This window comes from Lolium rigidum, chromosome 7, assembly GCF_022539505.1.
Source record: "Lolium rigidum isolate FL_2022 chromosome 7, APGP_CSIRO_Lrig_0.1, whole genome shotgun sequence".
NCBI classification, from domain to species: domain Eukaryota; kingdom Viridiplantae; phylum Streptophyta; class Magnoliopsida; order Poales; family Poaceae; genus Lolium; species Lolium rigidum.
Genome location: NC_061514.1, coordinates 247,897,894 through 247,913,403, shown reverse-complemented (window position 1 = coordinate 247,913,403; position 15,510 = coordinate 247,897,894). Strand labels below are relative to the sequence as shown.

At 45.5% G+C, this 15,510-nt stretch overlaps 2 protein-coding genes across 3 annotated transcripts; one reads left to right on the top strand and one right to left on the bottom strand.

Annotated features, from left to right (window-relative positions):
• The first annotated feature begins 2,205 nt into the window (after positions 1-2,205).
• Positions 2,206-5,940, top strand: LOC124677771 (DEAD-box ATP-dependent RNA helicase 32-like). Its single transcript, XM_047213733.1, has 8 exons — positions 2,206-2,613; positions 2,850-3,122; positions 3,223-3,543; positions 3,905-4,093; positions 4,165-4,326; positions 4,571-5,046; positions 5,185-5,342; positions 5,434-5,940. Exons 1-8 carry the CDS (start codon positions 2,221-2,223, stop codon positions 5,745-5,747), a joined length of 2,286 nt encoding a protein of 761 aa, XP_047069689.1. The 5' UTR covers positions 2,206-2,220; the 3' UTR covers positions 5,748-5,940.
• A 1,095-nt stretch (positions 5,941-7,035) lies between these two features.
• LOC124677001 (RNA-binding protein L-like) lies at positions 7,036-10,959 on the bottom strand. Of its 2 annotated transcripts, none has more exons than XM_047213010.1 (7): positions 10,520-10,959; positions 9,317-9,794; positions 8,046-8,101; positions 7,845-7,975; positions 7,666-7,756; positions 7,361-7,587; positions 7,036-7,245 (listed from the first exon to the last, which is right to left on the bottom strand). In XM_047213010.1, the coding sequence occupies exons 1-6, from the start codon at positions 10,931-10,933 to the stop codon at positions 7,381-7,383; spliced, it is 1,377 nt and encodes a 458-aa protein (XP_047068966.1). In that variant the 5' UTR covers positions 10,934-10,959; the 3' UTR covers positions 7,036-7,245; positions 7,361-7,380. The 2 variants fall into 2 exon arrangements, with proteins under 2 accessions (XP_047068966.1, XP_047068967.1); XM_047213011.1 differs by having other exon boundaries at positions 8,046-8,098; positions 10,520-10,759.
• Positions 10,960-15,510: the final 4,551 nt, after the last annotated feature.

Here is a 15,510-nt window from a genome sequence, read left to right as displayed (position 1 = left end):
GAACTGATATTTCCATACAATCATTTGAGTTTCACATCAGGTTAGAAATCCTTCGATTGCAAGGAACAAAATGCAGAACTTCGATTGCAAGGATGACACGATCTCCTTTTCTCAAATTTTGAGCCCTAGACTAAAAGGAAATAGCCTGAAACGGTACTGGAGTATTTAAGTATCCTAAATAATGAAATCAATAGACACAGGAACCAAATTTGCACAATTCCCAGCTTTCCAAAATAGCCCACCAACTGTGATCCAAACGTCAATTCCTGTCGGATTGGCCAAAATTTGCATCACTCAAATTGGATCGTGAAGATGAGGGGAACCTGAAATTGGGCATAGGCTTCGCCCTTCCGACGTTGCGGGCAGAGAGCGAGTGTAGGCTGCATCGTGGGCCAGGTGGGGAGGCGGCATCGGCAGAGCGGCGGTCGGGCGCCGTGGCATGGATTGCTGCATCGCACGGAAGAGATAGCGTTGCAGGTCAGCGGCGGCGCATGGAGCGACGATGTCGAGTGCAGAGGAGGCGGCATGGCAAAGGGAGCCTGAAAACGATGGGGCGATCATGATCCAGATCCCATATTAAGTTTCTCTTATTTGCTCCAGAGCGGTTGCGTAAATTTTGGGTGGGGAGAACGGGTGGATGTAGACCATTTGATAGATATGTATAGACGGCTGAGATTTTATTTTCCAACGACACTTCGTGCCTTTATAAGTAGTAGAGATAGAGATGAGCCACAATATGTTGAGGGGGGCCGATCGTTGGGGGGGGGTCTAGCCCCTGCTCGCCCCCCCTTGTCTCCGCCCCTGGATACTCCAGCCTCCGGGCTCGATCCAGGTGTGTATATATTAGCATCATGCCGTCTACATAAAGCAATTATACTTCAACGTGAAGTCTTTCCTGAAGAGATCGAATCTGATACATCTATAGTATGGTTACTAATCGGGAAAAGGAGTCAGGATACAACATGTGGGAGGTCCCTAGACGCGAGCGATATAGACGGTTTCTTTTCGTATGGGAAGTTTTGTTCCGCATAGCGGATGATGTACGAGCGACACAGACGATCGCCGGTTTGACGGACGAAAATTTATTCCAATTTTTTTAACCTATCAACACCACGGATCCGTAACTTATTAGTAGAGATTAATTATCCAGTCCAAGCTGGGTCCTGATCGTTCACGTCTGGACGTTGAAACCATTTCTTCCTCTCTTTATTTACCGATCGTGCGGCTGGGTTCGGACGTGACTTTTTTTTTTTTGCGGAACGGTTCAGACGTGACTCTTTGTGTCTATGTTTTCCTTTGTACGAAGAGTCAAAGAGTGTTCCGATCGGGATAAAGGCTGTCCAGATATGTTTTCCTTTTACTCCTATCCGGTTTTTGAGGGTTTTTTACATACCAAACAGCAAGCCGGTGGGGCAATTCATATTGGTTTATTTGACGGACGAAAATTAATTCGGTTTTTTGATCTACCAACACCACCGATCCATAACTTATTAGTAGAGATTATTTAGTATGATGCGATGTTTCGGTTGACAACAATGCGTTTATGATAACTTTGTCAATCTCAAGACTCGTTGGAGATATTTTTTTTACTCAAACTCTCGATGATGCTCATAGGGGTAGGGTGTGCATGTGTTCATAGGGGCGAGTGTATGTACATATGTGTGAGTATACCTGGCCATGTGTAGGGCCTCGGGCCGGGCCGAGGAAAGCCCGATGGCCAAAAATCAGGCCCAAGCCCGGCCCGGCCCGACCAAATACCCATGAAGCCCGTCGGCCCGTTGGGCCGCGGGCCGGGCCGTAGTGTTAAATGCGATTTTCGGGCTACTCAGGCCTGGGCCGACCATCGGGCCAACTTTTTCAGGCCTAGGCCCGAGTTTTTTGGGTCGGGCTTCGGGCCGGGCCTCGGGCCGGGCTGCCCATGGGCAGACATGTGTGTGACCGTCTACGTTTGTACCGTGTTTTGCAAAAAAAAAATCTCTATGGAATTTGGAACTATAATAATAGTATAAAATAGAGGGAGAGGGAGTAACATTTTTCAGATATATGGAAACTCAAAAGGATGAGCATTCTATTTTCTTACTCAAGAATACGTGTCTCCGCAGGGTTTACGGAAAGCTGTCTTATTTATCCCTGGTGGTGGTCCGGTTGGAACGAAAGCCTTCTAGAACGTTCCGCATCCCCTTGCGCAAAACCCTAAACCGTAGCAGCTCCGCCGGAGCCATGCGCCGGCCGCAGCGCCGCCTCGAGTCCAAGCAGTCCCGCGACAAGGAGGACGCCGAGATCCGACTCCTCGAAGCCTGGATCGACGCCGGCAAGCCCCTCCCGGGAACCAAGCCCCCTCCCCCCTCCAAGTCCTCCTCCGCCGCCGACGCACGGAAAAACGCACGAGCTGTGGTGGCGAAGGCGGCGGCCGGGGAGTACTCGCAGTATGGCGCGTGCACGCGGTTCGACGAGTTGCCGCTGTCCAAGAAGACAAAGGAAGGCCTGCGGAAGGCGGGGTACAAGGTTATGAGCGAGATCCAGCGCGCCGCCATCCCCCACGCGCTCTGCGGCCGCGATGTCCTCGGCGCGGCCAAGACCGGGTCCGGCAAGACCCTCGCCTTCGTCATTCCGGTAAGCTTATGCTTCTAATTTACTCTACTGCCTTAATTCCCCTTACAAGGAATGCAGAGTAAGAACCGTGGAACCACTGTGAATCGTTATGACACTTTCGTCTTTAGGTCTGTTAATTGTGCTCCGGAAAGTGTTATTTGTTGTGTCTTGACTGTTTAGCTCATCTTATGATCATGGTACAAGAGATGGTTGCAATTCCCTGGGTAGCTTATCTCACCACGGTCCTCTTTTGGCAGCTTCTAGAGAAGCTGTATAGGGTGAAATGGACTAAGATGGATGGCGTCGGTTGCATTATTATCACTCCCACTAATGATCTAGCTGGTCAAATTTGGGATGTGGTCAATAGGCTGGGGACGCCCCTTGGCTTTAGTGGTGGTGCTATTGTTAAGCGCAATGGTATTGATGACGAAAAAGAAGCCATAAACCGTTTGAACATCATAGTGTGCACTCCTGGGCGGTTAGTCCAGCACTTTGACGAGACTCCAAACTTCGATTGCTCACAGCTCCAGGTTACCACACACAACTTGATTTATGGTTACTAGACAGACTCCAAATTATGAGATGCAGATAATCTGAAATCATGTCTTTTTCTTTTTTGGTATGGAACAGATTTTGGTGATTGATGAGGCGGATCATATGCTTCACCGGGATTTCCAATCCCAAATTGACATCATCATTTCTCAGATCCCGAAAGTACAAACTTTACTATTTTCTGCTACACAGACAAAGTCAATTAAGGACCTCGCAAGGGTTAACCTGAAGAATCCTGAATATATAAGTGTGCATGAGCAGGCTAGCACAGCCACCCCAGATTTCCTTGAGCAGTGTGCCATGATTGTGCCTCTTGAGCAGAAGCTGAATATGCTCTGGAGCTTCATCAAAAGGCATCTAAGGTCAAAAATACTAGTCTTCTTAACAAGTGTTAAGCAGGTAATGTTTTGTCTGTTGGTAACATATGCCATCCACTCCTCCTTTATGTGTGTTCCTGCAGTCTTGTAGTGTTGTTCAAAATCCCACCATCAAATTTATACTGAATTAAGAAACAACATAGATACATTGTCTGGAAATTCGCTTAGGTATTTTAATCCTTTTGTTTGTGTTTTGATTTTTATCACTTATTTGTTACACATTGAATGAATGTGAGCATGTGAGAAAGATATCTACTTCTTGCAAATATAATTGCTACCTTTATCAGTGATGGTTGCATGAGTGCACCAAGGGTGTTATCTAGAAACAGTTTGTCCAAGAGTTGGTCTCTGTCATTCCTTTATCTAATATTCGACTCCTGCAGGTCAAATTTGTTTATGAAATTTTTAAGAAACTTCGTCCTGGTATTCCTTTAAAATGTATGCATGGGCGGATGAAATATGAAGTACAGCAGGCCATAGTGGCAGAATTCAATGAGAGTACTTCAGTTCTGTTCTCAACTGATATATCTGCTAGAGGATTGGATATACGGGATGTGGATTGGGTGGTACAGGTATATCTTTGTCTTGAGAACTAATATTTTGTTCTGGACACTCGTGCTATAACTTATTGTTGCTATCGTAGGTTGATTGTCCAGAAAACCTTGCAGTATACATCCACAGAGTTGGTCGCACAGCTCGTTACAATAGGAAAGGAAAATCTCTTATATTCTTGTGTCCTGAGGAAGAAAAAATGCTGGAAAAGTTGAAGGCAGCCGAAAGCAAAATACCTATAAGTGTTAGAAAGGTCAGCAGTAAGCTTATCAGTTAATTTAATGCGTAGTTTGTTGGTTGACCTATACATTTTAATGTTGGTCAATATTCATTCTATGTCTGAGCTGCGTTCTTAGAGTGAGTAGGTTAGGGCTGAGTTACAGATTATTCTGAGGTGGTTCTACACAAAACACTGCTCAGCTAGGCTTGTTATTGTGTATTTGTGTAGTGCATTTCAATTTTATTTAATGCTCACTATGCAAATTTCTCTTTTTTAGCCAAAAGTGGAACAGCTGGAACAGATATCTAAGAATATAGCAGCAGTGCTGGTTAAATTTCCCAATCTGCAGCAACTGGGTAAAAGGGCTTTTGTTACCTATCTCAAGTCAATCCACGTCCAGAAAGACAAAGAGGTGTTCGATCTGAACAGGTTCTCTGCAGAGAATTTTGCTGCATATGCTTCTTCGCTTGGTCTTCCTGTTACCCCTAAAATCCGCTTCGTAACCCACCAAAAGAATGTGTCGAGGAAGGATATGGATGAGAATGATGTGAAACAGATGAAACAGAAAGCTAAAGTTATCGAAATAAATCCACAGAAAAACCGTGACATGCTTGCGGATGATGGACTTGATGATGATGACATCCTTTATCCAAAGAAGGCTACAACAGATCCAAATATGCTTCAGCTTGACGACATCCTTTCTCCTAAAGCACCTGGCACCTATACAAATATGGAACCAGGAAAAGTCGAAGAGTATGCCCCTCCTAACTTAAAATTTAATTTTCACCGTGCATGTTCCTTGTACCTCCGAACCTTCATCATTCAGGCTTGGATCTGGCATCTGGGTGTTGTTTTTGCTGTTGGTTATGCTAATCTGCGATCCTTTGCCAGGTTGGCAGCTAGGCCCTTGAAGAAGAAGAAGTTGAAGATAAACGTGCACAGGCCCGTGGGAACAAGGGTCAAGTACGACGATGAGGGCAACGCGATTGATCCTCTTGCGTCTTTGGCGGAAGAAGTGGGCTCAGAAGACGTGATTCACAAGGATAAAAGTTTGTTGAGCTTCTTTTTCGATTCATACTTCAAATTTTGCATGTACTATGTGACTTGAACCTCATTTTGTATTTGGCTTTATTGGTGCAGTTTCCCAGAGGTATGCGGAGATGCTGAAAGAAATGCAGGAAGACGACAAGGAGGACAAGGCCCAGCATAAGAAGACTTTGCACGAGAAGAAGTTGCAGAAGAAGATGAAGCTGAAGCGCAAGAGACAGGAGGAAACAGATGCGGTGTCCGAGGACAGCGGCTCAGAGTCGGATGGAGGCCGGAACATGCCCTACAAGGGTAAGAAGAAGTACTTGAACAATAGTGACGAGGATGAAGGCGGTGATGAGGCCAAGGACCTTCTCGCTCAGCAGGAGGCACTGGCCCTGAAGCTTCTGGGGAAAATGCACGACTAAATTCTGGGATGTGATGGCGCTGGGTGTTTGTGCTGAGCCGCATTGCACCCCAGGGTTCTATTGGTGGTTGTAGGTTAGTGAGCTCTCCACAATGGAGAGATGAAATTTTGATGTGCTAGCTAAATACCTGTGTGTTCCTACGGATAAAGAAAAAATTACATTACATAATTTTATACTAGTCATGTTTATTCCATTGACGTTGTACCGAGGTGTGCCAAGCGGATCGATTAATCGAATCTTAGCAGCACCACAACTGTGAGCACGAAGCTGTTAGGCATTCTGGCTGGGATGTTGAAGGCTTCAAACAGCTTAAACCACACCTGACGAGCACAGTAATATAAACGAACATTGTGGGACCAGCGCCAGCTGAAGTTATCTTTGTGGGGATGCATTGCACACCTTCACATAGTCTGATACTCTGATGAACTGAATCGCCCCCTGCACGGAGAGCCGGACTGTAATATCTGACACCCATCTATGCTTCCTGAGCGCCTCAGCTGCCGATCTTCTGTTGGATGTGCGCTTGTTGATTGATGGCGTGCAAACCAAGGGAGCAATGTCAATTTCAGCAAAGCCATTGATCCAATGACCAAGCCAGAAGTGTCGCTTTGCCGTCGCCAATTTTGATAAGCACCAACCTGTGAAAAAACTACTGAGCTTGTTTGTCCTGGAACTTGGGGAGCCCTTGCCAGTGTTTAGATCCATTAGTACGTCTGATCCACTCCCATCTGACCCTGAGAGCTAGCCTCGTAGGTGCTTAGGTTTGGGTAACTTTCCAAGCCACTAGCATTTCACCGTTTTGGATTTCCCTTTCAATCAATTATAACCGCTGTAATTTACCATAGCGGATTACTATACCATCTTCACATTTGAACTCTTTGCATGTACGTACAATTACGTCTCGAATTTCTTTGGATATTTCTAGGGACATTTGGGGCAATGCGTCTTCAATTACAGGCTTACAGCAACAATAACATCACCAACACGAGCATATCGCTGATTAGCAGCAGCTCCTGTGACCCAATGCGACCCTCGTAAGCGATTGGAGTTTGACAATCCTTTGAAACGCTCATGTAATGTTTCCCGAAGGCAAAAGTTTTGCAAGATTCAAAAGCTAAAATCCAATACAGCCCGAATAAGAGCACCTTCGGGAGTTTTAAGCTTATGAAAAATAGAATTTTTCGCTTGTTGATACATTCAATTGCACGGAAAACAAATCACCTTTTTTGACACAAGCACACAAATTTGAGTGTGCCTATAGGAGGATTCAACATAAACCAAGCAATCAATGATCCAAAGATAACATTACCATCAACAACTCAAGTCATGACAGAGTTCGATAATTTAAAACAGCAAGAGACACTGAATAAAACTAGGGCTACAGTCAAAGCACTAGATACTACCCATCATACAAACAAGGACCCCTATACCATAACTCATGACCCAGTGCTATCCTGTTCATGCAAATCTGATTGCGCTCCATCGCCTCAAATGGTGACTGCAAGATGTAAAAAGCTAATTAAACAAAAATTAATTTGGCCCATAAATTGTACTCCAGATAAAGTCACTAAGATATGAAGACAGGAAGAATATAGTGGACTGTCGGTTCTTGCCTGCTGTAGGAAAGCTGCTGCTACTGTGGAGGTTGCTGCTGCGGAGGCTGCTGCTGTGGTTGAGATGGCTGCTGCTGCTGTTGCTGCTCGTAGCTGCCATAACCAGCATATCCATAGGTTTGCATGCTAGGATCTTGCACATTGGATGCACCATAGTAAGCATCATGACCCTGCTGATATCCATAGTAGCTGTTGACATTACCCTGGCTTGCATCCTGCTGGGGAGGCTGACAGAACGTTTTTTAGGTCAGGATAATGCACATATCAAGATATAAAAGCTGCCAGACTGCCTTTGTATACAATACCTGTTTGGTGCTACGGCCCCATGAAAGACGAACGTTGGAACTTCCAATCAGAGTCCCATTCAGCGCATTGATGGCTCCCTCGGCGCATGACCTGAAAGTACAGCAATGGCAAGAGATCAACAATTAGGTCATGAATATTACCTTGGATAACTAGTAAAAAGACTGAAGATATTCTTAACCTGCTGGTAAATTGGACAAATCCACAACGCTTGCCTACAGGAATCTTTACATGGTTCACTTCGCCATATGGAGTAAAAACTTGCTTTAGATAGTTCTCATCTATATTGGAATCTAACCCGCCCACAAAGATCTATCGCACAAGTATGAAAAAGTAAGGAAACAATAACACCCAGAATTTAGAAAATTAACAAGAGGCTCACTGTAGTATTGTTGGGATCATTCGACGCCTCATTTCCTTGTGAGCTCTGGTACCCTGCTGCCATAACAAAATACACATCCACCATTAACTTCAGAAGAACCACCATAGAATCAACATGTAAAACTAAAATAAAGCTGGCAAACCCAGCTGGGTATGCTCAGACTAAAAATACCAGTGCACACAAAACATATACACAGTTAGCAGTAAATCGATAGATATATCCTTGATAACCTAGTCATAAAGTACATGCAAATGCTGCTCACGCTATCTGGCTGCACCAAAACAGCTATCACACAAAGAAGCTATTGTCAATGACAGGACGTGATGGAAGCAAGCAGTCCTTGCTTCATAGTTTTATTTGACAATTTCATGCTTCAGCTTGGCTGTAGAAAAAATGAATCCTAGGAGCATGGCTGTCAGCACGGATCCAAATTTGAGCAAATGACACACTACTGGAATTAGCCTTGTCTGTTGCAACGTGCAGCACACAACAAATAGTAACTTTCCTTTATATTTGTATACGTTTGTTCCTCGAAGAGCGTTTTAACATATAATCATAGTCTATTTAGTGTGAGGCTATCTCAAACCTACACCTTGTCCATCACAAAAAAAAGGACAGCTATCACTTTAGTCTGCAAGTACGGTATAAGTGCACATGCAAGGAATGAGAGGTTGAGGGGGGATGAATATCTGAGATATGATGCAAACTCTATTGGGTGTCTACATTGAGAAGATCATTTAAGCTAGAACTGGTAGTACTGCAAAATGACAGATAAAAGCTCCAAGAATGTAGCTATCTCAATGTGAGAAGAGACAGACAGAGCACAATTGCCCCCAGAGCAATTGGGAAACAAATTTCACAAAATTAAAACACTGACCTAACTGAGGCCACAGATTACAGGAGACAATTATCTCAGCTGAAGACATTTCCAGGACTTACATGAAGATGGCATGGCATCCTGCTTTGAGAAACATGAATTGTGTTTAGTTTATTCACTACCTAGTTGTCTTTATTTATCCAATCTTAGAAACGTAGAGTATGATGGAAATGTTTGTTTACAGCTACAGAAGCAATGCTGGCTACCCTGAAGTGTAGTGAGTAGAAACAAAAGATGTGCTAACAAAACACTCTCATCAAGCAAGCAAACAGGGAACAGTAAGCGTGTAAATAGGTTGACTTGGCCTACAAAATGATGCGTCCACTAGATTCCCTACAAGATTCTACAGAAGCAGGTGATGAAAGAGCAAGAAAAAATTCCAGTGGTCGCGTACCATTAGACGAGTATGTCTGCTGAGTACCCATATTCTTCTTGTTAGCTGCAGGCCCTATCCTCATATGTCTCGTAGACAACTGTGCTCCATTCATTTCAGTCATAGCACGTGCCTGCTCAGTTGCATCTCCAAAACGAACAAAACCATATCCTTTGGAGCGACCAGTGGCCCTGTCAGTAACAACATTAGCACCTTTAACTGAAGGGTAGGAGGCTTTGAATATCTCTTCCAGCATGGCGTCAGTAACATCAGCAGCCAAATCACCAACAAATATGGTGTGATCAGAGCCATCATCACCACGCTTGTCACCAGAGCTAGAAGAAGCCCAGTTTAGCTTAAAAGCTTGCTCAACAGAAGGCATCATCTGTCCATTAAAGCTGAGAGCATATTCTGCAGCAGCTCGAGAGAGAAATTCAACAAAACCATAACCTTCAGGCTGCCCAGTTGATTTGCTGCGGATGATTTTCACGTTGGTGACCTGCAATTTCTAGAGAGCATTAATAGCCATACAGAACATAGAAGTAGAAACAGGCAGGCTGTACAGTTAAAAAACGTTTCCATGAAAGACGGGAACAATACGTGTTAACTGAAAAACTAAACGATCATACATAATTGATTCCAGAGGTCACACTTCCAGGGTTGCAAAAGACAATTGTTAGAATGTGTAAGGCCAAACATATATGAATGAAAATGCTATCGTATATTTCATGTGTCACCTTAAATTAGTCTTGATACAGCAGATTTATATCTGGTAACACATCTTGCATTGAGCATGTGCAGTCACATCACACGTATACAGATAAAAAAGTAACGCTTAAGCAAGAACAATGAATAGACCTAGCCTTAGTAACTGCAGTTTATAACTATAACATGTTTCTAGCTGTACGATGCTGACTTAAAATAACAGCAATAGATATGCTAGCGCCTCAAAGCAATCACCGAGCCAATTCCTAGTTCCTGCAGTGGATGACATGTGAAAACATGCTAGGAAACCGCCTGATATGAATGTCCCAATTCCTAAAGCTACAAGGAACCAAACCAATATATAACATAATCCAGCATTCAAGCACATCATACATGCGAAAGTATTGCTAAAGCTACACGGATCAAAACCAACGTAACACAACCAATCAAGCAAGCAAGCACATACGTCAGATGTGTAAACTCGTAACGAAACAAGTCTCAGTAAATAAACGGCATCACCTGCTGCGGCCCGACGGGCGCAAAGGCGCTGTAGAGGTAGTTCTCGTCCATCCAGTACTGGAGATCCCCGATCCACAGAGTCTTGACATCCTCGCTTCCGGGCGCGGGCCCGCCGGCCACCTGCGCGCCGTAGTGCGGCGGCGGCTGCTGCGCGTACTGCTGCGGTGGCGGCTGCGCGTACTGGTGAGGGGGCGGGGGCGCGTACTGCTGCGGGGGCGGGGCCGCGTACTGCGGAGGCATGTGCTGCTGCGGGTGGCCCCACATGGCCGGCGGCGGGCCCTGCTGGTAGTACTGCGGCGGCGGCGCCTGGTAGTACTGCTGCGGCGGGGGCGCCTGCTGCTGCGGGGCAGGAGGCGGGGGCCCGGAGGCCTGCGGCTGCGGCGCGTGCTGCCCGTTCATTGGCTGCTGGTACATCGCGGGCGGCGTGTCCCCGGCTCCGGTTCCGGCGGCGGCGGATGCGAAACCCTAAAAACCTCGGGGGTCAGAGAGAGGGAAGGAAAGAGAGGAGGGTTTGGGGTTTAGATGCGCAGACAGGAGACGGCGGAAAGCGTGGGACCGGTCGGAGTTTAATGGGCCGGGTTGGGCTTGGGCCCCGGCTCGTTGTGTTGGTCACTTGGTTGGATTCTCTGCCGTATTTGTCGGGCCGAACTGGCTGGGTAAGGGAATCCAAGGTCCAACAGTTTCTTGTTTTCTTATTGGGAAGCACATGCACAACATAGACACACAACCTTCACGACCATTTATATATTCAGCTTATGAACACACAAATGTATCCTATATCTATAAACATCTACGAGAAACTATTTCAAGAAACTAATCCAACAAGTCTTTAGATTAACAAAGTCACCTCGCTGCTAGTAAAATAATATTTGCTTGTAAAAAAAGCAACAAACAAGCTGATATGATGCCCAAGCATGACATAAACATTATCACCACCCATATGCACCATGCTACGACTCCGTCAGATTACACAGCATGCTCATGAGTCCTCCTCAAGTTCTGAGCTTATCACGCAGTGTGAAAATTAGTGTTTGTATTAGCTAATTTTAACTTGGAAACATCACCGGTTTCTTTTCATGTTTTGACTTTGAAACCTCACTGGTTTCTTTCATGTTTTAACTTTGAAACATCTCCGGTTTCTTTTATTCTAGGAGAAAACCGATCTCCAAAACAGCGACGTTTTTTTTTTCTGTTTTATCTACCTCAGATGTATGTGGTCAGGTACCGCTTTCCTAAGCTTGATACAAAATTTCAGCATTTGAGGTTGTTTCTTTTCCTCGAAGGGCGGAGCATAGATTTAGAGTTAGATTTTTCTAAGCCAGACTACTCTCATCATTTTTATTTTAGTTGCCTTCATATTTGGATACTAGATGCTTATAATCTTGGGTGGCGCGTTCTCGACAAAGACTTTAGCCTGTAAAACCTCTCTAAAATCTTTTCTTAATCAATGAAAATAGAAGTCTTTTGTCTAAACTGTTCATTATTTCTAGAGTCCCCGATGTCAGCTGACTCGACCCGGCCGGTTCTGCCAGAAGGCAGAGATTTGCCCCACGTGACGAGCCGGTGAATAAACTTGGACATCGAGCTGCAATTTGTCAACATTGTTTACTGTTCAGCTCCACGTGTTGCTCCTTCGGTTCGTTGTATGCTAAATAGATAGCTTCCCAAACTTCTTTGCCAGGAAAGAATTTAAATCATACATACTTTTTCATCTTCTCTGAAATGGATGCATCTTAATTAGCTCATCATAACCTTGACGGGTCTGTTGCTGAACACGTACACCGCCTCTCTGTTTTCAACCTGTACCCGATTCCGTGACTGTGGTGGTTGGGTTGGTGTTTCCGACTATCAAATTGTGCTTCTATTCCCGATCTTTTTTAATAATATTTGTTTCTTTATTTCTAAAAATAATACTCAGCTTTTAATGAATTTCACAAATAACATACCGCCGGCGAGGCGTTTCTCGAGAGGAAGAAATCGGGTAACAGTTTTTCGAGAGGCCAGGATTTCATGGGCCCATCGGTGTGCTGAGCACGCTAAGCAGTATTATTAGAAAAAGAGGCAGTCAGAAAATGGCTCCCCAATAAATACTAATCGGGTTAGATTTTCCCGATTAGTGCATGGAGTAGAGGACAGTCGGGAAAAGGTTCCCCAATAAGTACTAATCGGGTTAGCTTTTCTCGATACGTTTTTAGCCTGCTATATCGCACACACTGGCCCACCGAATCTCAACTAGTCGGGCTAGGCTTGCCCGATAAGTACTAATCAGGGAACACTACCTGACGGTGTATTATTCTTGATAAAGTTCAAAATCGAGTATTATTCATGGAATTAACGGGTCAAGGTATTATTTTAAAAAATTGCATGCTATTCAACATGAGTTAGAGCATTTCCACCATGCCCATACAACATATGAGAGAGCAGTTTTGTAGGCCGTATAAGGAGGCGCCGCTGCGGTTTTAGCACCGGGGCTTCTTCTTTGGTTTGACGAGGTGCATGCCGTGTGGTGGTGGTGGTGCATGAGGATCCCTCGGCTCGCGGATGATGAGGCCATCACCGCTGTAGCGTTTGTGTGACTTCTCCTCGTGGTCATCCTCGGCAGAGGCGAGGGTAGAGAAGCGTGGAGCACGCGACATTGCAACTGTGGAGGACGATGTTGAAGCCATCCTACGTGGCGCCCAACGACGCTCAAAAGGCACGCAATAACGCCGCCGCGTGGCCCTCGCTTGGGCGGGTTGGCTGCTCGCCTGAAAATTTTCCCGATGGTTTAGTGCCATTACTACACGCGTGAAGAGGAGGCACGTGAGACGAAGAAATATGTCACTGCGAGATGGGGGACAATGCACATAAACGGTTCAACGTGAACATCTGGCACTGACACTGGCACCCCCCCTAGTTTGGGTGCGGCATGGGAGCGCCAGATGGAAAAAATGGTCTGTGTCAGATGAAACTGTGCTATAGGGGGGGCGGCTGGGCGAGATTTTCTCCTTTGGCGCCCATAGGACATTGGAGGGGGGGGGTGGTTGGAGATATATCTTTTCAAACTTTGTATCAAGAAAACTTTTGATTCCGTGTAATGGGAATATATCATGGACCTCCATCGTCGGCATGGTTTTCCTACAAGATTGTGTGAGTGGGTTTGGAATCTCGTCGTGCCTTGTGATCATAGCAAGCATGGTCGTGGACTTCACCAAGGAGACCTGTTATCACCACTCACATTTGTGTTTTCAATTGACCAAATCAACTTCATCCTTCAAAAGGCGAACGAACAAGGGCAACGTCACTCCCTTTGGGGAAGAGTTCCTATGGAACACACCTCTCTCTACGCCGACGACGCGGCCGGTTTTGTGGCACTTACCAAGGATAACATAAAATTCCTTGTGGCTACACTTTCTTCTTTCTTTGTTTGGAGATGCCACCGGTTTGAGCACCAATTGCCAAAAGAGTCTCGTTGCCCCAATTGGATGTGTTGATCTTGACCTCGACGACATCCTTCAACACTTTACGCCTATAGTAGACTCATTCCCCATGCTATACTTAGGCCTACCACTTTCCATTCAACGCCTTCAAATGATGAACCTTTAACACCTTGAAGATAAATTTGCCAGCAGGCTTGAATCCGAGAGTTAGAAAAATGTTACTGTGGCAGGCCTGCAGAGTGTTAGTTCACGCTGTCATTACCTCTCGAGAAATCTATTATATAATGTATCTTGACCTTCCAAAGGAAGTACTTCAAAAGATTAAAATTTTACTTAGTGCATATTTGTGGATCGGTTGTGAGAAGATGTCCGCAGGAAAGTGCAAAGCTAATTGGATCTTGGTTTGTCGCCCAACTAAGCTTGGCGGTCTTGGCATCTTGAACGTTCATAAGTTTGCAACTGCTCTTTGACTTAGGTGGCTTTGGCATGAATGGATGGATGAAACAAAGCCATGGATAGGTCTTGGGCACTACTCGTTTCACCTTGAAGCCTATGGTTTGGAAGATTTGAGCACCTCTTAAATGCAAATTTTTCACATGGTCTTACACAATAGAATTTGGACGAACCGGTTGATTAGAAGAGGATGACTTGTAATTTCCCTCTACGTAACCAAGTTCAAGAATCGGCGTCGCAACTCCGCTTCAAATTCCGCTTTACCACCCACATTTGGAATGCAATCCTTCCTTGGTTTGGACGACACGACATTGACACCTCCACGTGAGCAAATGAAGATATCGTCAAAGATGGGAGGACCAAGATGGGTTTGGGATATGCCGCCACTCGGAAGGCCACACTTCCATGCTCATCCTCGTTTCTTGGGAAGTTTGAAATGAAAGAAATGCTAGAGTCTTCCGTAACAATGCCTCACTGTCAACGTGTTGGATAACTGTTGGTGTATCTGTTGGGCTGTCTTCCTGTTCTTTGTTGTGGCCCATCTGGCCCAACCCAGTCCTGACCTATATAAGATGCTTCTATCTCTGTAACCCTAAGAAGAGAGAGTTCCTCCCTGCAGCCTCCTTCTACCTCAGGTTAGGCCCTCACCTTTGTCCACATGGTACCAGAGCAAGGGGCAGTGAGGGCAACGACGGGAAGGACTGCCGATCTGGAAGCCTAGTCTGCTGTGGCAGCTAGGAGGAAGAGGAAGGGAGCAGGCTGCTGCGGCGGCAAGGAGTGGAAGACAGTGACGAGTAAGGAGACGAAGAGGGCATCCTGCGGGTAAGCCCTTTGGTGTTTCGGAGAGGTTAGTTTGGTGTCAAGCATGGGTGACAACGGGGATTTGGCCAAGGCTCTGGAGAAGCTGGCAGAACTTATCACTACCAAAGGAGATGGAGGAGGAGGATCTGCTGGAGGGGGAATAATCGTTCCCCATACCAACATCGGTCAGAAACTTGAGCTGTCGGCGAATGAAATCAAGTTGGAAGGAGTGGGCAACTATCTCCGGTGGTCAAGGAGGGCGCTGTTGATTATGAACTCGAAAGGGCTGGATGAACGTGTGAGTGGTGAAGCTGCAGA